The 21,555-nt window shown below is 40.9% G+C and overlaps 1 protein-coding gene across 3 annotated transcripts; it reads left to right on the plus strand.

Annotated features, from left to right (window-relative positions):
* Positions 1–21,327, plus strand: rubcn (rubicon autophagy regulator). 3 transcript variants are annotated; one of them, XM_053429769.1, is made up of 22 exons: positions 1–195; positions 2,347–2,500; positions 3,196–3,279; positions 4,594–4,753; positions 4,982–5,088; positions 5,232–5,457; positions 6,421–6,846; positions 8,057–8,149; positions 8,540–8,655; positions 8,892–9,090; positions 9,445–9,552; positions 10,428–10,502; positions 12,508–12,562; positions 12,673–12,805; positions 12,947–13,092; positions 13,493–13,557; positions 13,875–14,113; positions 15,054–15,115; positions 15,364–15,517; positions 15,670–15,763; positions 18,388–18,552; positions 18,627–21,327. In XM_053429769.1, the coding sequence occupies exons 1-21, from the start codon at positions 158–160 to the stop codon at positions 18,522–18,524; spliced, it is 2,871 nt and encodes a 956-aa protein (XP_053285744.1). In that variant the 5' UTR covers positions 1–157; the 3' UTR covers positions 18,525–18,552; positions 18,627–21,327. The 3 variants fall into 3 exon arrangements, with proteins under 3 accessions (XP_053285744.1, XP_053285743.1, XP_053285745.1); XM_053429768.1 differs by having other exon boundaries at positions 18,388–21,327; XM_053429770.1 differs by lacking the exon at positions 10,428–10,502 and having other exon boundaries at positions 18,388–21,327.
* The last annotated feature ends 228 nt before the right edge of the window (positions 21,328–21,555 follow it).

The raw sequence follows: 21,555 nt of genomic DNA on the forward strand, positions 1-21,555 counted from the left end.
GCGGGGCAGGCGGACATGGCGGCGGAGGACGGGCGGAGCGGCTGATTCTCTCAAGCAACCCTGCCCCTGCGACCGAACTCCGTTGTTTCACACTTGGCAGGAGGAGATATCGGGGAAGCTGGCGGCCTTGTACGGAGCGCTGCTCCGCCAGGAGGACATGGAGATTGCGGCGGAGGAAGAGGCGGAGGAGCGCAGGTGAGCTGACAGCTGACACCTAGCATCTAACAGCTAACAGCTACCAGCTACCAGCTAACAGCTACCAGCTAACAGCTTACAGCTAGCAACTAGCAGCTAACAGGGACAGTGGTTGTATAAGTTACAGCACAATTACAAACGGTTCCTCACACTAGTTAATCCAACATGGCCCGCGGCGACTCTTGAATCAGCAACTCGCTTTAATTGAGCCACGTTACAAATCTCTAGCAGCAGTGGTGGTGGAGTTAGGAAGCTAGCAGCAATGCTAGGCTAAGCTAACCTGACATGGTATGTTTGACAGCTCGAAGGCAGCAGCTTTAGCATTACGGCTTCCATCGTTCAAACCAGAAACTTGAACTGTTTGTCTCGCGTCTGTTTCGCGGAGGTTTAGTCATAGTTAGTGCTGACATTGTTACTGACTGCCACATACTGGCTCTAAGTTAACTGTTAACTAGCCCTCTAGCTAGGTTGTGCTAACCGCTAACTAGCTACCTGTCAAATGTAGTAAAATCTAAATAAACATGTCTTTCACATTAGCCAAAGCAGCTGTAATTAAAGTTACAATAATGCAACGAGACAACTAAAAGTGCATGTTTTACAATACGTTGACATTATAAAACATTAGTGTTTACTTTCTACACATGTTCAGTAGGAGTTGACTTGAGTAAATACTGCACAGTTCCTCCATGTTTAAACCTGATGAGCTGTAACAAGAGCTACAGATGAGTAAATTAACTCTGAACAAGGAACATATTGTGTGCATTTGCATATACAGTACACACTGTGTATAGTATTTACTGTCGTAATACCTACCTACATTTAAGGTACAGGGAGGATGAGGGAAGTTGGGAAATACTGATGTTCTTAACTAAAAGTACCGATGTAGTTCTGAATTCCTGATACTGTCAGAAAATACAATATCAATGTGATTCTGACTTAAGATGAAGTAGAATTCTAAACAAGCTTTTAATGAAGAATAGCAGTTGCCTCTTATCTGTATTTAAGAACAGTACTTCAGGAAGTACTTAGTTGTATTCTACCACTAGATGAGCAAGGCACTGATAACTCTAATCCTCTTTGTATGTTGAACAATTAAAAGGGAGATAATATTTAAACAAACACACTCACAAAACCGCTGTGAAGTTAATCTTTAACCTCAGCAATCTCTCTGAGGCTGGGGGGGATTTTACTCCTTGATCTCTCTCCCCCCCCCCCCCCCCCCCCCCCCCCCCCACACACACACCCTACATTATGTGGAGAATAATCTCTAACATTCAGCCTCCCTGTCTTCATGCTAAATGATGTGATGTTATTAGGCCTGGCAGCTGACCTTGTGATGCTGCTGCTCAGCACTGATGCTTTATATATAGACCGGTGTTCATAAATGTGCCATTCAGGAGGATTCAAAACCTTTATTTATCCCACAAATCATATATTCTATATATGCACTGTCTTCATCTTTTTAGACTTTCAGGAAAATAAAATATCACATTCTAGGTTGTGTCCTGAATTAAATAGTTTCATTCATAATTTCTGCAACTAGAGGGATTATTTACACCATCCTCCAGTTATGTGAATTATTTTGTACATTTAAGCACATGACAAATATAAAGGCAACTGATGGCAAGTTAAATGATGTGCCCTAGAGTCTCTTTATCCTCATCTGACATTTTCTGTCCCATTGCTGCTGTTAAGTGACTCACTTTGAAAAGCTTTCAGTTTGTTTGCTGACTACAGGTGAAAAAAGAGGAACTCCCGGTTATGAGCCAGTGATCGATTGTCTGTGAGGGAATGAGACCTGATATCTTTTAAGTTTTGTATCCGACACTCTTTGATCAGAATATTTTTATATCTGTATTAAAGATAAGGTTTAACTTTAGTGCCGGACTTCACACTTCTAGTTATGGTAATGTGTGTGCCAATGCAGGAAAGGATGTGGCAACCCTGTTAACACATTTATTGAAGTGTTGGTAGTCACTGAGTGCAGAGTTTGGATTTCACAACTCAATTGCCTGTATTTTTTTATTTTCTGAAAGGGGGTTCTGTTCATGTGAATAATGATTCAGGTCACAACCCTGCTGACACCAGCGCTTCTTTACCTCCTTCCTCATTCCTAAACTTCCTTCCTTCTTCTTCCTGCTGTTCTACCAGGAGGGAGCACTGGAAGCTGCTGTCCTCCCTGAAGACCACAGTAGAGGGTCTCGTGTCCACTAACAACCCCAATGTGTGGTCCCGCTATGGCGGCCTGCAGCGGCTCCAGAAGGACATGAACAACATCCTCAGTCACGGCTTGAAGAATGAGCAGGTCAGCCGATCTGACCGATGCCACTCTCTCTTTTGTAATTGTTTTTTTTGCGCAATCTGTAAGCAAAGTAGATTACTCATCAGCGTCAGCAGTGAACCCTGCTTAGCTTTGGCAGACTTGCAGGTCAAAGTTAGCATTTGTGAAACTTTAACCTGTGAATTTGAATTGTCACTGGACAACGTTGTCTCGACATGTTTTGTGATTGAACATGGAACATGGAGGGTATTGGTTCTAGCTGTATCCCACAACCCCATTTGGAACAATTCAGTGTTGATCAGCTCAATGTTTCCAGATTACTTATCTTACACCTGTCCCATTACATTGGGCTTTGGTGTAAACTGTAGGACAATACAAGAGAAATGTCACACACAACCTATAGACAGATGTCTTTAAAACTTAAATTATATTACAAGGAGCTGAAGCTTTACCTTTTTTTTAATTGGGAAAGTTTCTTACTTTCCCACACATTGGTAGGAATGTGTGTAACTGTTTTTTAGATGGATATTTCCAAAAACTTTTTGAGAAGTTTTTACATTATCGCTGAGGTTTAACCTATAATTATCAGTGGACCTTATAAAATGTAGGGGAACGGTACTGAAACATGTGACGCTCTCCCTCTCCATTATAACTCATTGGGCTTATTGAAGCTGCTTTTCTAAGTCAGGATCATGTGAACACCTGGTTTTGTGTTGCAGGTTTACTACAAGCAGAGAGACTACTGGCCGTTTGTGTGGTGTGTCCGCAACATCAGCCCTCACCTCGCCTCACACGTTGAACAGGTATGGTCACAGACAGCCTCATGCAGGGTGGTACTATGAGGGTTGAGAAATGTATATTTAGTAAAGTAGAAGCACTGATGTCACAGCTTAAGTGAAAGTAAGTCACTGACCAAACTTTAATGTTGACTTAAAGCAGTTAATGTTTGTTATCCAAATCTTTGAATGGGTTAAAAATGTCACGTTCTACGTTTACTGAAAAACACTCAAATTTGTACTCGCTCTAATTCAGTTTGTACATTTTAGGAGAAAAGGTAATGGTAGTGTTTGGTTTGTGTGTCTCACTGTGGCAGTAAACTAATTCTCATTTAACTGATAAACTAGTTTTACTTTCCTTGTAAGTAAGTGTTGTGTGTTGTGTTGTGGAGAACAGTCCCCCTTTAACTCCAGCCCCGTCTGTTGAGTGTAAACATTTTTGTGTAAAAGCAAAGGAATCTAATAATCGTCTTTCCATCCGCTGTCTCTGTCCACCAGGAACATGATACAATCACCATGAGATGATTTGTTCTTTATATTTTCTCGGCACTCTCTTGGTGTTGTGCTGATATGTTTCTGTCAATTCTCATTTGACTGTTGTGTTTCGACTGACATGCATCACACCAGATCAGGCCTGTTGTAACCTGAGTATCTACTAATCTTAAAAATCAGGCAATAAATTGATTGCAAGTAATAGGAAGAAGTAACACATCTATAAAAAGTTGATATCCTGCTCCCGCCAGCCACAGCTAGAAAATGTATTGTTTCATAATGGGCAAGAGTCAATTTGAGTAATTAAGTTATTTCCTTATTGGCTTATGCATCCATACATTTACTGTCGGTTACCTAAAATTTACCTAATTACATTACAAGAATATTACTGTGGAAAGTAATAAGTTAAATTAATTTCAATACATTTCTATAGTTAATAGACATGAAAGACATGACAAAGAAAAATATATTAAACTGCGTTCTATGAGAGTATAGCATACAAACTGCTAGACCTTATTGGGCTGCTTATAAACATCATGTTTAGAGTAAACAGAAGACGAATTTGGTTTGTTGTGCCATCAACTTAAAAGTCAACCACAGAAACTCCAGTGAAGAAGATCCCATGATGCTGGCTACTGTGCTGTTTTATTTACAACAAACAGTGATGACAATCAAAAAATGAAAAACATAACAAGTTTAGATGATGCTGTTTATTAGAATTCTTGTTTTTACTGAAATGGAAATCATTTCACTAATTTCAGCATCTTTCCCCGTCTACTGTTCCCATCACAAACTTGCTTTACATTTCTTTCTTTCTTTCTCTCTTCTTCCCTCGCTCTCCATCCTCAGTTCAGTAAGCTGGAGCCGGTGCTGAGCAGCGGGATGCAGAGCGCTGGTGAAAGCTACAAGGCCGAGCGCTGGTTGCTTCACAGCTTACAGGTTCACATGCTGTCAGCTCAGCTCCGACCTCTGCTCAGGCATCTGGGACATGCACGTAAATACTATAATGGTGAGTTGTTCCTGTTTAATATAAGAGACATTGTTGGGTAGTGTAAACTGAAGTAAGAAATGTCTAAAATCACTCTCAGTTCCCCCTTTTTGTCTGACCTTGTACTTCTATACAAACTTTTGTTATCTTTCAATTTCCTTGTTCTTTCCATCTACTATTTTTTTGTAAACCCTCTCTGTCTACGTCCCTTGTCCTTTGTTTTCTATTATTGTATCTCTTATCTTTCAGATTATGCGTTTCTGCTGAGCGAGCCTCACGTGACAGCCATGTTTCAGTGTCTGGAAGCTGTGGAACAGAACAATCCCAAACTGCTGGCCCAAGTAGACACAGTTGGGGTGCGTCTTGTGAAATTACGTAATTGCTTGAGGTTCATAATGTGATTTTACAAGCCCTGGTGGTGGTGGTGGTGGTGGTGGTGGTGAAGAAGAACTGCCACATGTTTTTGTATTTATTAATACCCTTCCTTTTCACCCTCCAGCTGTCCCCTCTGAAGGGCCCACAATGTCTGGGTCTGTTGAAGAGCCAGAGCCTGTGTGTGTTGCCAGGGGCCGGTGGAGCCTGGAGAAACCGTGACGCAGTGCCCAGAGGAGAAACTCTAAACCGCAGACTTACCACCTCCAACTGCTCATTGCGCGAAGCAGTCATCACCAGCCACATATCTGGACCGTCTACGGGAGTCCGTCCCCAAAGCATCATCAGCACAAGTGAGCGAAGAATGTTGAGTTTTTGATCTGTTTATTTTTTGTACCACTCATCTTTTTAATGCCTATGCAAACGGCTTATAGGTGGTCTTTCCTGTTTTTATATTTATTTATTTCTGTTAACTATGTTCAATAGTCAATGAAATACAGGATATTTCATAAAATGTTTTCTGGACTTTTTCATGTAAATGATGGTGATGGGAGGTGAGTTAACATAAAGCATTATAACTTGCTATGTGAATGTCTGAATTGGCAAATGTGTCTTTGTGTTTCTCACCTGGAGAAGGAGCGATAACTGAGATCAATGATATTCACTCAGAGCGAGCACTTTGGGTCAATATTCAATCCTAAAGCTTAATTGTTATGGCTTTGATGTCAGTTTGAGAATCAGGAATTCAGTGTTTTTCTTTGTTCAAATTAAGGATTTTGAGTTTTTTGATTGAGTGAAACAATTGAAGGGAAAGTTGTCATTTTTCTGCCATCAGTATATGCAGGGAAAGAGGAGATGGGATCAGGGGATGGCCGTATGAATGCACTATAGTTTGAGAATGGACTGACTGACTTCATTACAGAGGCCTGATTGTCTCTGGGCCACGTCAGTTACTGAAGAATGTCTTGATAAAGCCTCCAAAACTCTATGTCCTGAACTAGCTCACTAAAAGGGTAAAAAAACAAGTTCCTCTGGTTCCTCCAAGCATGTTTTAGGATCATTGTTACTTTTTTTTGCATTAAATACATTATTTACATCACTTTTATTCACAGATCCCTATAGAAAATCCAATTTAGCTCAGGAAAAATGGAAATATATTGCATGCATGTAGAAAATAAGAATATTAAATTACAATGCTAATAACCTAGTTTGAAACAATGATTTTGCATTCAGCTTATTACCTGTAATCTTAAATTTAGTTTCTATCAAATCATCATTCTCAACCCGCCTCACCTCATCTTTACGTTGTGTTGCAGACACTACCTCTCCTGCCAGCATCGTCGGACCTCCCTGGGTGTGTCTGTCCGGGCCAGGGAAGAGCGAGCGAGGCATAACATCCCCCCCCGGCTCCGTCTCGGTCCCTTGTATCACCCTAACGGAGTCCGCGAGGCCCACCCATCCCCATCCTGAAGCTGGGGACTCTGGTGATGGTGACTATGACGACGGGCCAGAGTACCTGGCTATCGGTAACCTGGGAAAACGCAGTCGCCGTGACTCCCAAAGCTCCACCCACAGTAGCGAGGAGGGTGTGACCCTGGGGCATTCCATGGAGCGAAGATCCCAGGCCCCGCCCCCACCTCGGCGCTCGTCTTTCTCTGAGGTCCAGAGGGGGTCGGGCCGAGGGTCCCGAGGACACACCCGCTCGTTCTCAGACACAGGGATCAATCAGAAACTCAGGAATGGTAAGTTAACTCGGAGGGCGTCATTGGTAGCAGGTCAGGGTAACCTCTAACAGCTAGTATGTAAGATATGTTGAATTAAAGAGAAAGTTAATCAGAAATCTGAGTATGATTATTCATATTTAAAAACATAAATCCATTTAAGGAAGGGTTAAACTAGTAAAGAATGAGCCGCCATCTCTTTGAAGATGATAAAAACACCTCTCTTTAACATTTCTTTTTTGCACACTGTCTTTATAAAATGAAACTGAAACATAGATTTAGTTAAGCCTGGATAGTCTTTATGTTTATTTGTTTCTCAGTAACATGTGGTCGGGCCACATTCTCAGAAGATGCACACTTCCTCTCTGAAATATTTCTGTATTAACGTCTCCACTCTTAGCTCGCTGTTTCCCTCTCTTTGCTTGAGGTAACTTTTTCTCCCTCTGCTCTATCTCTCTCTCTCTGGTGTCTTTTTCTACTGTTTGTGCAAAAGGAGGGCCCCCCCGAACAATCACCATAATAATAGAGGATCCGGTTGAAGGTCGGCAGTGCAGTTAACTGTACTCCATCATTCAGCCCCTATCCCCACCCTTCTTTTTTTTATTTTTCTCTGCATGGTGATGAAGTCTCTCCACCCTTCTCATTTTCAGTTTCACCTTTACCTTCATAGTATGTGCTTTTAGTCATTGAGGTTCACTTTTCATTGTTCTGTTGAGTCTGTTTTTTATTCAGGTCAAGTGACTTGACAAAGTCATAAATGACCACTTTATTGTTTTTGTTCATGCACACATTTTTCATGAAATCTAATTCTTTCATTGAAAGTATCATGGTGTGTTACATTATTAGAGATGCTGTTTGTCAACGTCTGGATTTAGTTCTTGGATTGTGAAAAATAATGTGAAAAGTATATTTTATACCTTTTCTTTAGGTAAAATACCATCATTAAGTAAAGTACAGTTAACTATGTTATTATGAATAGATTATACGAATTGACACACATTATACTGACAAGGATCAACCGTCATATTCATTATTTGTTTCTGCATGCAATGAAATGAACCATTTCCACAGATCCTATTGATTGTTTCATACAAAAACAATGATGCATCAAATCCGAGTTTGTGTATGAATGATGTTTTGCATTCCCATATATTTTTAAGAATTCATTATGTAGTTTAGCGACTCAGGAATTTCAATAACAGGCCGTTAACATGGACGGTTTGTGTCATAGAATCGCCCGGTGACGACTGCATGAAGGACTACAGCCCCTTCTCTCCTCAGAGCAGTGATTCCAGCAATCCAAGTTCCCTCTACATGGAGTCTTGTGAGTTTTCTGTTATTCTGTTTGCTTAAGAACATAAACTATAGTCACAAACAAGCACTGATGTAAACAATATTTAACTAGATACAGTTTAGTCTTAATCAGGGATCTTTCAAGTTTAAGTAAGATGTGAGAAAATCCACTGGAAACTTTATGTGTTTGTTGCTCCTGTAAGTATGCAGCTAGTCTGTTAACTTGACTCTCTGGACCCTGAGCAGTCAGTTCATAGAAAGGTTGTTATTATTTAGATAAAACAGGTCATGAAATCCTGATATATTTCATCTAAGTGTTTGTTAAAGTGCAAAAAGCCAAACATTTATTTTGAATTCCAACATTGAATCACTTGCATACAAAATGTAATGGTGCTTGGTTTTGTACGTTCTGGTGTTTCAGATGGATCCCAGTACAGCAGTGTGCCAGATGGGATGTTCAGGAAACCGTCAGAGGGCCAGAGCCTCATCAGCTACCTGTCAGAGCAGGACTTTGGCAGCTGTGCTGACCTTGAAAAGGTCAGAGTGTGGTCCATTTAAACACATTGCTCATAACTAATTACATCTGCAGTTATTTCTAATTGTTCAAACTCTGTTATATACACTTTTATGCAAATTGGTGAATGGAGAATTATAATTATTTGAACAATTCAATTCTACAATTCATGTGGCTAATTTAGAGAAAAGAGGGTTAAAACAATGAAGTCAGTCTTATTCTTGAGCTGATATCTAATTTTCTCTGTCTTTCTCTTCAGGAAAATGCCCATTTCAGCATTTCCGAGTCACTTATTGCAGCAATCGAGTTGATGAAGTGCAACCTGCGGCGTCGGGAAGAGGAGGGCGAGGAGGAGGGAGACAGTGACTGTGAGATTCAGCAGCTCAAGCAGAAGATCCGCCTGCGCAGGCAACTGATCCGCCACAGCCGCCTGCCGCCCTCCACAACCTCCCAACACAGTAAGAAAGGATTGGGATGCAATTAGATAAAACATATAGTCATCTGTACAGCTGCATGATGTTTCATTCACAAAACTCATGGTCTGGGTTGATATTTTATTTTATATATTCAGGTTTAGATTAGATATGAAACATACTTTATATTTTTGCAAATATACACAAAATCTTGGCAGGTTTGGTTTGGTGAATTTGGATCCTTCACTCAACAGGATGTATTCAATGGGATTTGTATGTCTCAGTCTCAAATATTTCCCCTGGCTCAACAAATGAGCCCCACTGGCATCATAGTATAAATTGAAATTGTATATTGAGTCTTTATTTTTATACTTATTATTTTATCTTCCTCTCCTGCAGATATTCACTCCACTGACAGTGGAGGCTCCAGGAGGAGCTCTCAGGACTCCTACCAGGGCCTGTCGGACTCGGGCTCAGCTGAGGAGGTGGAGGAGTGCGAACTAAGAGGTAGAGAGAGGGAATGAGGGAACGTGAAGAACAGAACACATAACAAATGAGTTTGTAATGAGGTTCCCAATTAGTCTTCCATTTTCAAATGGAATTGAGGGTTGCTAGTATAGCCCTGCAAGCAAAATAGCAATATAAAAATATCTATTTGGAAAAAGTGTTTAATTTTAAAATCCAAAATGCACATGACCCCTTTAAGAAATTCATTTTCTTTCTGTGTGAATGGGTATGTTTGTGTTCCATTCATAACCTCATCATCTCGCAGTCTTCATATCGCCCTATGAGCATGTCACGTTTTAACATGGACTGTAAACAGGGTAGTCTGATTTAAAAGGTCACAGAATGATAGTCTGCAGTGTGAGTTCTGTAAAATTATCTTTTTAGTGTTGCTATTTATCCAGACATTACAGTTAGAAAGATGGCATATCCAGGATTATAATGGTTCAAATAGGTTTGAAGGGTGTTGTTTTTGTTGGAAATCGTCTACTATATTCTATGCTATCATTTTCCAAACATTTCCTCTGAGTTGAGGAAACATATGAAAGTTTCTGAGACACTAATATAGAGAAATATCTTAACATTTGATACGACTAACATGGGTTGTGGGATTTCCTTTGTGCATGTATAATGTACTTGACCTTTATATCTGTAAGTGTTGATGTGTTAATTGTGTCTGCACCTCTCAGTATTGCAGTATGTGCAAAGATACCTGTGTTGAATCTTGGAGCTGTATCACTTCCATAAGTGTAGTATGGGCGCAGTGTACTAAGCTGTAGCATGTTTGCGTGGGACACTGACACACGTCTCTGTGGAGTGGTGAAATGTATGTGTGCTTGTGGTGATGGTTGTGCTGAGTGTTAGTTTCTGTCTCTCAGATGGCTGTGAGGGTCAGTCCCTGCTGGCGGTGTCTCAGAACGGCCTCTCCCTGTCACTCGCCTCCCTCTTCTCAGGTATCTGCAGGCTGGACGTGTGGGCGACGGATGCACACACACTGTTTACTGAGGCAGTGCTGCTCTGACAGGAAGCTGATGGCTCCTCTCCAAACTGATAATTTCAGCTTTCATATTAGATTTCTGCCAGTACAGTTTGTGTTTGCACAAGATCTTGCGGTGAAAACAACTCTAATCATGTCTTAGGTATGATGCCTGCTTTAGCAGGATTTCCATTTTTTCACAATAACAACTTTGGATCTGATTTACTCATTAGTTTTAATGGTGATGATGATCAGTATGATGGCCTTTTTTGTTAAGATAAAAACATTTATTCTCTGATGATCCAGCTCTACAGTATGCCATAAAAACATTCACATAGCAGGGTGGAGAATGCTGTCAGTTTTCAGTTTGGAGCTGAGCCAGCTGCTTCCTCACCTCAGCTGGATTGTGCGCTTGTCTGTTTCTGTCTGTGCTTGTTGCTCAGAGCTCCAGGATTTTGGTAGTTTGGTGCATGTTAGAGTTCAGGGAGGCTCATGAGGAATCGAGTGAGATAACAAGTTTCATTTTGTGCTGACTATAACTCGGGTGTTCATCCATCCATCCATCCATCCATCCATGAATACAATTATTCATCATGTCCTAAGTGGTCCCAGTGAGAATGAGGTGTGATTGCTGTCACATACACATCTTCCAACTTGTTATTCCTTTTTAAGTTTGAAGTCAAACCAGGGTTCTGTACAGCAGGAAACCTAACATTGAGATTTTGTCTGAGAAAATGTTGTGATTAGTCAAAAATATATTGTTTTGCTGCTTTAAGTGATACACCTTTCTGTTCATATAAGGCTGAATTTAACATGGAATTCCTTAATTAATACCCAGATTATTTTAACTTTTCTTGATCAAAATAACTACATTTAAATCCAGTAACCATATCATAATCCAAAACTATTTAACAAGATCTGAAATTGCATGCCTGATGTTATTTTGTCCTCATTATATGAAATTACAACTTACTTAATTGATGTGAAGGTATTTGGGCAGACACATACTGGTACTGGATTTCTCTAAATCTATTCAGGAGAAGCAGCAGTAGGTTAAATATTTTAATGATGAACCTTAATGGAATTTACATCAATCTGATTTTACAATTATATATGTATATTCATTGATCTGTATTATGCCAGTGATAAACCATTCCTACTGAATAACCTGCTTGTGCTGCAATTGCACCTCATTTCTCTGGACACTAAATGGCTGAAAGTGAATCAACACGTTCTGTCTGCTCACATGTGCTTTTTGAGCTTTTGTCTTCTACAACAGCTTCACTCTACAGCTGACAATCTTCCTAAATCATCAGAACAAATGAGAAATCAGAAAATGGTTTAACTTCACTCACTCCTCAGGCCAAATTGATTCGTCTCTATGCTTCGCCAATTGTGTTGCTGCTGACACACTGTCTTGTCCAGCTCTTTGCTCAGAATCTAACCAGTGTCAGTAAATATCAATCCATGCGGGAAGTCTCCTGCTCTGCCAAACCTCTACAGCTTAATGTCTTTACTTTCACATGTTGTCTGTCTTATCTCTGTTCTACCAGAACATCTCTTTCCTGCTTGCTACCTGATAAAATACACTGCATTTAAATTCATGTTTGAATATAATCAGATGTGATTTTTTTTTTTTGTCAGGGAAATTCACACAAAGTCTTTTTAAAGGGAAACTTGTCTTTCCCTTTTTTATTTCCCGTTTTCTGAGTCATTTCTTCTTTTTGAATTAATGCTGCTTAGCTTTAACAAATGATGCCATTTTAGGAGTGGTGAGAGTTGAACACCATCCACTAGCCAACTGCTTATACATTTTTGTCTAGATAGAATCAACCATTCTTCTCTTTTTCTCTCTAGAAATCATAACATTTGCATTTTACTACAACTATTGTTGAAAATCTTGTAGTCTCTGTGGCTGGTGGTTAAAAAGCATTTATTCTTTCTGCTCAAATCTATTACTCAACTGTTGTTTTGTCTTATAGATGCAGACATAAAGCGTAGTGTGAGCAGCAGATCTTTCCTCAGCTCCGAGTCCATGTAAGTTGTGCAGACACTTGTTGCCTATTATTTTTATAATGTAAACATTTTTTATTGAATGAGTGTTAAACTTTTTAATCTAAGAGAATCTCCTCTCTGTGTGTTTTCAGCTCTCCATCCTTCCTTCAGTCTAACTCTGCTGAGTCAGTAGCCATGGGTTTGCTCAGGCAGTTTGAGGGCATGCAGCTTCCTGCTGCCTCGGAGCTGGACTGGCTGGTCCCAGAACACGACGCTCCACAGAAGGTACAACATTTTATTTGCGTACTATATTTTCACTATATGACACAAATTTTACAATGACCGATATAACTAAGAAGTCTGTAAGACCGTTCGAAACACAAATGACCGGTGAACTCACACAACTCTTTTTTTGCTGTCACCCAGCTGCTGCCCATCCCTGACTCTCTCCCGATCTCACCTGACGACGGTGAACACGCAGACATCTACAAGCTGAGGATTCGTGTGCGAGGCAACCTCGAGTGGGCACCGCCGCGACCGCAGATCATCTTCAACATCCATCCCGCCCCCAAGTGAGTCCACATCCAGTGTTACCTTCCTTTGCTAATATTGACACTTTTTTTTTGTTTTTCTTTTGTTGTTCCTTTCTGTTTTAGTCTACCCTTCACATGCTGTTGCTTCAGCTGTGCCATGACACAAACAACAGAGCTCTGGTTAACTAATCAAAATGATTATTTTGCTTATAAGCTGCAGATTACAGAAAAATTGTCTCGGTGATCCTCCGGGGTTTAAAAAGACTGAGGCTTCACGTTTCTTGTTCAGAACTTCATAATGAGACTGCAGGCTTCATCTCATTATGTAACACCTCTCACAATAACTGTAGAGAAACATGGTGACTGTGAAGCCTTTTGAAATCTGAAATATGGATTGTCCTCGCTCTTAATATGTTACTATTATGTGTTTCCCTGTCAGGAAGAAGATAGTTGTGGCTAAACAAAACTACCGCTGCGCTGGCTGTGGCACCCGCATCGACCCAGGTTTGACTAGCAATCCACAAATTCTTCTGTCCGACCAAACGGGAAAGGATGTTCTCGTTCCTGAATTTAAGTTGTAACATACACATTGAACACGGTTCCATTTAAACTGAATTTATTTTAACATTTGCAATTCCAATTTTTGTGGTTACCTACATTTTACAAGCAGACAGTGCAACTGTTAGACTTAGAGCAAGTCTCTTTCCAACTGAATCAGCTTGCTTAACATTTCTAACTTCTGTAAAGAAAGTCTTTGCAGAATCCATTAAAAACACTCACCTCTTCCCTGCTTGTGTTTGTGCTGCCTCTCTCCTCCTCAGACTATATTAAGCGACTGCGTTACTGTGAGTACCTCGGCCGTTACTTCTGTCAGTGCTGCCATGAGAACGCCCAGGCGGTGGTTCCCGGACGAGTGCTGAGGAAGTGGGACTTCAGCAAGTACTACGTCAGCAACTTTGCCCGTGACCTTCTGAGCAAGATTGCTGGAGACCCACTGTTCAACCCTAATGACATCAACAGCGGCCTCTACAAGAAGGTTAAAACTCTGGAGGCTGTACGAGTGAGTACCACAGTGGGAGGGGAAATTTGTCATTAACCAGATGGTGGAAAAATTTTGCCTACGTTTATTAATTTTTTTCTAGTGTCCCACAAAACAAGTTTAAATTATTTCAAACATTTCACATTTTCAAACATTTGATAATTGATAAAAAGATGAATATAAACTTTTGACACAGATCATTACCCGGTTTACAGAGCATGAAGTGTCCTAATTGTAAAATGACAAACTTGTGACAGATTCTGAAGCTGGAAATAGTCCAGTAATCAGGGTGTGAAATCAGAATGAATAGAACCATTCATGTCAACAGCTCCCATTGAAAGGAGGCTAAAAAAAGACTCATTGCCTCAGAGTAACAGCTCAGTGGTCGGCAGTGGTGCTAAACTGTCTAAACCGCACGGTACCTTACCTATTATTTAATTAAATGATAGAGCAAACCATCAAAAGCTGTAATCTACTACCACTAAGGAATCTATTTCTTTTGAAGAGTGCCTCGAATATGATTTGGTGCAAACTAATTAAATGTTGTTTTGAATTCTGACCGTCTCAACAGTGTTGGTTTAAGATTCATGGATTAATTAAGGGTTATTTGTAGCTTTTACTTAAAGGACATGCAAATTTTGAGACGAGAAATGCAGTGTTTGGCCATCTCCATCAGCTAACACAGGATATTTAACACCTTAAAAGTTAAGAATTTGTTATTGATATTTGTTGTAATCACACATGGACTAACTTGGGCAATACTAATCAGTCAGAGCTTTTACTGCAGGGCTAGTAGGAGAATTTCCATGGCAACTGACTTGCAAATTTGTGTTCTCACATACAGCCCCTCCGGATAATGTCAGGAGATTGTTTGGAGTTCAGTGCATGTCTGTCAGCAGTTCATTACTGTGTGTTGTTCTTTACTTGATTGTGTGTTAAAGTAATCTTTTGTTTCATTTAGGTTTTGAGGGTGCAGCTGTTTCACATGAAAAATCTCTTCAAGACCTGTCGCTTTGCTAAAGGGTATAAGATCATTTGTTGCTGCATGTTTCTGAGTTTCACAATAATTTTGAAATCACACAAAACTATACTCCTCGTTCAGACAGGCATCTTAAACTCTGTGTGTGTGTGTGTGTGTGTGTGTGTGTGTGTGTGTGTGTGTGTGTGTGTGTGTGTGTGTGTGTGTGTGTGTGTGTGTGTGTGTGTGTGTGTGTGTGTGTGTGTGTGTGTGTGTGTGTGTGTGTGTGTGTGTGTGTGTGTGTGTCCCTTAGGGTGCTGGAACACTTCGACAGCCTGCCAGGTCACCTGACTGAGGACCTTCACCTCTTCTCCCTCAATGACCTCAGTGCTGTGCGCAACGGAGAACTGGCCCCCCGGATGAAAGAGCTGATTAAGCTTGGTACCATGCACGTAGATGGTTGTGTGGTAAGATGAGCATCTGCTTCTTTTATTGCCTTTTGTTGTACCATGGTGATTGGTCACAGTGATTCAAATTGATAGATCAGTTACATACTTGTTATGAAGTCAGTAAACAACCAGATACTTGTTTGATGGTTCTGTCCGTCCTTCCCCCGCAGCTCTGCCAGGCGAAGGGTTTTGTGTGCGAGTTCTGCGGCAACGACAAAGACATCATCTTCCCCTTTCAGCTGAACAAGTGCCAGCGCTGCGAAGGTGAGCCCTCTCTGCTGGCAGCAGGCCTGGGCGGCTTGAGAGCCCCCAACCCCCGCACCCCCTTCATTCCTCTTACCTGGAGAGACTGGAAGTTCTCCAACCCCCGTAGGCTGGCAAAGGCCCTTTCTCGAGATCGGAGAGAGGGCGAGGGAGGGGAGGAGGGTTTAGACACAGGTGTGCATAGGGGGGAGAAGAGGGAAAAGACCAGTAAAGTGGTTGAAGAGAGGCAGGAGAGAGTAAAGCTAGTTAATGTTTTCTCTAGGGACAAAGGAGATGAAGAAGAGCAGGAGATGACAGGAGGGACGTCAGAAACGGAGGAAGAGGGAGAGGAGATAGGAAATAAACAAGAGGAGTTGTACAGCAAAGAGAAAGTAAATGCTCAGGAAGGGAGAGATGGGCATGTAAGAAGGGAAAGCGTCAACTTATTGAAAGTTCTTCAACTTGACAGATTAAAGAAGAGAATCTCAAAAGGAGATAGTGAGAGTGAGACATGCAGCAGCATAGAGAGTCTCGATGAAGTTGGTCAAGAGACAAAAGGACATTGGAAGCTATCAGGGCTTTTCAGTCTACCCAAGGTTTTCTCCAAAAGAGAAACAGAGTGTGAAGAGAAAACAGAAATTAAAGTGGAAGAGTCGGAGAAACTAGCAGGAACCGAGGAGAAGGCGAAAAGCAAGAGGGAGACTGATGAGGGTAATGAAAAGCAAGACAAAGGAGAAAGAGAAGGAGCTGGTACAGGAAAACGGGAGAAATTTACAATCATGAAACTGCTAAAGCCCCATCAGTTGTCAGCTGTTTTCTTCAGAGGGAAAATCAGAGAGAAGGATAAAAACGAGGGAAGTGATGAAAAAAGAGAGGTAGAAACAGAGGAAGACCAAAAACAGTCGACCATCACCCAGACGACCTGGAGAGGTCGCAAAACTCGTAAAGCCAGGAGAGTAAGCAGAGGCAGGAAGATGAGGGAGGGAGCAGAAGAGGAGAGCAAGACGGAGGGTGGAGAGAGCGCAGAGCTAAATGACACAGATGAATGTACTGACAGAGGCGGAGGACAAGAGTAAGACAAATCAAGCTACGAAGAATTAGATCTACACATAGAGTAGTTGAAGAGGTAATATTTCAGGGAACAGCATCTTGTAAGTTCCCAGATACTGATCATTTCTCCTCGTCTGAATGTTTAAAGCAAACCTCTTAAGTTATTTAAGGTTTACAGAGGTTTTCTATACTAACGCCTTCATCTTGTTTACATGTTTTTAGTAGTTTTCATCTGATCTGTTAACCTCCCGAAAATAGAAGAGTGGTATCAATCATCTGATCCTTAGAGAGAATGCAAATAATCACATTAGTTCAGATTAATTGTGCAATCCTACATCTTTATTTCACTCTCACTCCTCTCTCTCCTTTTCCCACTCTTTCGTCTGACTGTTGGTTTGACACATTTCTCACTCTGTTTTGTTTCTTCTCTCACTGCTCCTGTTTGTTGCTGTGTTCCCGGCTCTGGTTGTGTTGGTGTCTCGTGTCTTTGCAAAGGTGGAGGGATGATGTGTTTTTGGCAGCTATTTGGTGATGGATATCTTTTGGTCTTGATTCTTTAAGTGCTGGTGATGAATTGCTGGTTTACTTTCACATCTTCGGCTCTGAGCTCTGTGCTGTTTTGGTCTTGTTCACTTCCTGTTGGTCAGAGATGGATTGCAGCTTAATATCAAGATGATTTCTCGTGCTAGGGATGGAAAATGATACCAAAGGGGTGTGTTCCTCTTTAGACGTTTACATTTCAGTTTGCTTCGGTCATATATTTCAGTTTGGACTTTTGTGACACTAGTCTGTTGCACTTGTTTTTAGTCTAACTGAACACTTGAGCTGATTACTCTGAATGGTTCATTCAAAAGTAGTTTTATATTTAATGTAGACTTGACCGCAGAGGAAACATTATTCCAGTTGTTTTGCTGCCTCGTCTGATTTTTTTTTTTTTTTTTTTTTTTTTTTTTTTCCATTTAGATTTTTTTCGAAGGAATATTCTTAATAATGCGATGTGCCATGTGTCATATTGAATGTGTAATTGATGCTTTTTAGTTGACATTAGATCTGCCTGCTATTATTTAAGTTCCATTCTCATGTGAACCTGAAATAAACACTATTTTTGAATTTGAATGGCTTGTCATTTCATCCACTCTTCATTATTTTCATTAGTTTTGGAAACGGTAACAAAATCATGCGGGAAATAAGTTTGTGTCGAAGCACATCATTTGACAGTTTTTGGAGAAACGCACTAAAGGTGTCTGAACATGTGGAGTGTGTGTGTGTATCAGTGTGTGTGTGTGTCCTAGTATGTCAGCTTTCCGATCTTCCTTCTTCCGCCTCCCTTCTGTCTCGCTGCTTTTCGCTCCGCTGCCTTTTATACTCCTCACCTCCCCTCTCCTCCCTCAGGTCTCATCGTGATTGGCTGCTGTGTCGTCAAACTGGTTTATCTGGCTTGACTTATGTGAACACAGCCGCATTGTTTGTTTTAGTAACACAAGAGCTGCTCTTTGTGAAGATCATCCTTTGATAAGGTGACACATTTGTGCCGCAACTCCTTTGTACCGCTCCGTCACTAACTTTTGTTTCTGTGATGTTCCTCCTCTTTCCAGAGTGTCGTGCGTGTTACCATCGAAACTGCTTCCGGGCGGGTAAAGAATGCCCTCGATGTCTGCGGCTGGCGGAGCGGAGAGAGAGGATGGCACGGAAAAACATGGAGGAACAAGAAGACGAGGGAGGAGGGACCTAGTGCCGGGAACAGAGGGAACTCAGAGGAGGTAGAAGAAGAAGAAGAAGAAGAGCACAACACGACCTTGATTGTAGTCACTGACCACCTCTCTTTCCGTTCCAGTCCTCTCAGACCTGGGCGACGATACTCGCTGCAAACAGCTGTTTTGATCTCAGCAGGCTTTACCACATCAAGTCATCAGTTGTGTCACATGAGCTGAAAAGGAACATGACCACTGTTGATTCTCAGATAAATTATTTCTCCACGCCCTTTTCACACAAAGGCTACGGTCATTTAAACATAAAACTTAAGAGACTGTTATGAAAGATAATAATTCCTTCCATGGCATTTTTCTGATTAAGCTTTGGTCAACCTGAGAGAAACAATGCTTAGTTAGAAAGGCACACAGAGAGGCTTAAAGACTCTATCTCGCCATCTCAAATCGAAAATAAATCTTGATCCGCCCATTTATTCAAATCTGCTACAAAATTGTTGGGTTCTTCATTGGGCCATGTTCCACCTTTGCTCCTCATTTCATGACAATCAGATCTGGATCATTCCCTGGATCTGCCCCAAATTGCACATGTTCCTAGATATTAGCATTCTACAGATTTCTGCAGCATAATTTCTTGAGCAATTTCGCAGAACTGTTGAAGACCACCCTTATCTGGCAAACCGACAAACGCCGTATCTCACAATGTACGATCACAATGCACAATCTGCATCAAAATTGGTTGGGCTCCTCCCTGACCCATACCGCATCTATCTTCCTTCCACTTTTCATGGTAATCCGTCCTGTGTTGTCTGTCGACCTTGTTTACAGACAACCAACAAACAGACAGGCTGAAAACACATCTTTTCCCTTTTGGAGCTGCACTGCCCTCGTGTGTACAGTTCAGGAAAGTAGTTTGAAAAGTCAACTTCAAATTCATTTGAATGTCCAATGTGTGAAAAGGGCCTGAGAGTCCGACTCCTGTGGTAAAATCAATATATTTGTTCACATTTAAATAGATCAGAAAACAAGTATTTGTTCAGAGTATTGTGCCCAGGTTTGATATTTATCTTTCCTACAACTGCAGCTTCTGGCAACTGCTTTGACTCGGGTGATTTTTACTGGCTACTGGCTTAGCTGAAGTTTGGTTCTGTGAATTAAAAGGACAGAGTTTATTTGAAAAGAGTAGGAAATAGCAACTAATTCAAAGTTTAGATCTATTTTATGATTTGACTGATTTCCAGTACACTGTATTGAAGCTATCCTGCCCTTTATACTGAATTGTTTGTTTTTATTTTTAAAATGAAATAATCCTTAGTGTTTTGTTTTAAGCTGTTTTAGCCGCGATTACGTGCCTCTCGGACCAATGAACTCAAGTCTGGCAGAGCTGCTGGATTGATAGAGGCACTGCACTTCAGGTAGAGGTCTCAGAGTCAGTGTGGCAATATATTTTTAAACTGCAAATGCTCCGCTTTAGTGCTGCTTTGTGAGCCTGTGTGGTTCCTAGAAAGAGCTGTGTGAATATGAGAGCGTGTGTGTGAGAATGTTTGAGAGAGAGAGAGAGAGAGTGTGTGTGTGAGAGAGTGTATGTATGTACACACACGTCTACCTGCTGTACATGCAACCATGAACAAATGATGTGCACCAGCCGAATCAGCACTTGCCTGTTATTTTCGAACAGCTTTGGATTAATAGAGTCCAGGGTTTTGCACTGACGTCCTGTCTGTTGTTGGGGAGTCAGGGATCAATCTCTGGTCGTGGTTCCCAACTTTCTTTGGCTGAACACCCCTTAAAGCAACATGTGCTCTTTTGCTCCGACTTTAATGAGAACATTGACACCTCTCCCTTGTCTGTATGTTAAAATCTTTGAAAGGATTTTCAGAAACCCAAAGAGGTGAAATCCCCAGTATCTAACAAGAATTAAGACAAACGTTGGATAAGTAATAGAAATGTGGTAGTATTTAATTTTGATTTAGATTTAAATCATCACTTAACCCTTCAGGTTACTCTGAGGACCCTTTTGGATCCTGATGCGTCGGTTGGGAACCACTGATCCAGTCACGTGTTATTGTCTGTTGCTCTTTAAAAGAGTTTCTGCTCTGAAACTCGTCCAGAGTTAAAAACAGAAAATGGCTTGTGACTGATTTTGCTTCCAGGGCTTCATCTCTTCATCGTCTCTGTAGTGAGTTCAAACAACCAGCAGCCTGATGTCTTTTCACAGGATGATCTAACGGTTGTTGTTTTTTTGTGGGAAGAATTAACAATATGTTTTTTTCAAGACAGAAATGAAGTTATGTTTTCAACCCACTGATTAAATCAAACATTTTCGATTTTTTGTTTTGTTGCCCTGGATGTTTTGTCCCAAGTACAATCTTGTATGAAACCTTTAAACAGGCTACGTTCCAACACCCCATCCTCTACAGGCTCTGCTCTATGTGGACAGACTGTCTCTTACAAGACGCTGCTTAAAGCAGTAAGTGTGACGTTCATGTCCCTCAGCTCACAGACACAGAGCATCACAGAGATGAAGTGCTCCCACGGCTCTCTGCGTTTCAACCAGGCGGCTCTTTCAAAGGAAACTCCGAGCTCTATACCTAATCACTCCTGAACGAAGCGACCAAATGACTCCAATGGAAGAAAAAAAAGCTCAGCAGATTGTTTGACCTTGGATTGCCTTTAACACGGAGGAAGAGTGTGGAGGTTTTAAGTGCACTACAGATGAAAATGTCTATAATTATTATTAAAAATGTTAATTATTATAATGATTATTATTTGTGTTCATTTGCCTTTGTTCTATGACGATGTTGACAATAAAAGACTGGCTAGACTGTTCACGAGCCTCACTGTGTTCGTAATATTCCGGATGAGTTTTCGTTACTTTACATTATCATTTTCAAAATCAATGAATCTGCTGTTTACTTTAATCACTTTAGGACAATAAAAGATCAGAATGGTGCATCACAATCTCTCAGAGCCTCATTTGGCTTTTCAACAGTGTTATGCAAGTTCACACCTCTCACGAACTAGTTAAAAGTTCAGTTCATACAAGTAAACATGAAT

This window comes from Pleuronectes platessa, chromosome 9, assembly GCF_947347685.1.
Source record: "Pleuronectes platessa chromosome 9, fPlePla1.1, whole genome shotgun sequence".
NCBI classification, from domain to species: Eukaryota; Metazoa; Chordata; class Actinopteri; order Pleuronectiformes; family Pleuronectidae; genus Pleuronectes; species Pleuronectes platessa.

Coding starts and splice junctions, on each gene's coding strand:
- rubcn (XM_053429768.1), top strand. CDS start 158: ATGGAGATTGCGGCGGAGGAAGAGGCGGAGGAGCGCAG. Junction 9,091..9,444: donor CTCCACAACCTCCCAACACA/GTAAGAAAGGAT, acceptor CCTCTCCTGCAG/ATATTCACTCCACTGACAGT. Junction 10,503..12,507: donor ACTCGCCTCCCTCTTCTCAG/GTATCTGCAGGC, acceptor TTTGTCTTATAG/ATGCAGACATAAAGCGTAGT.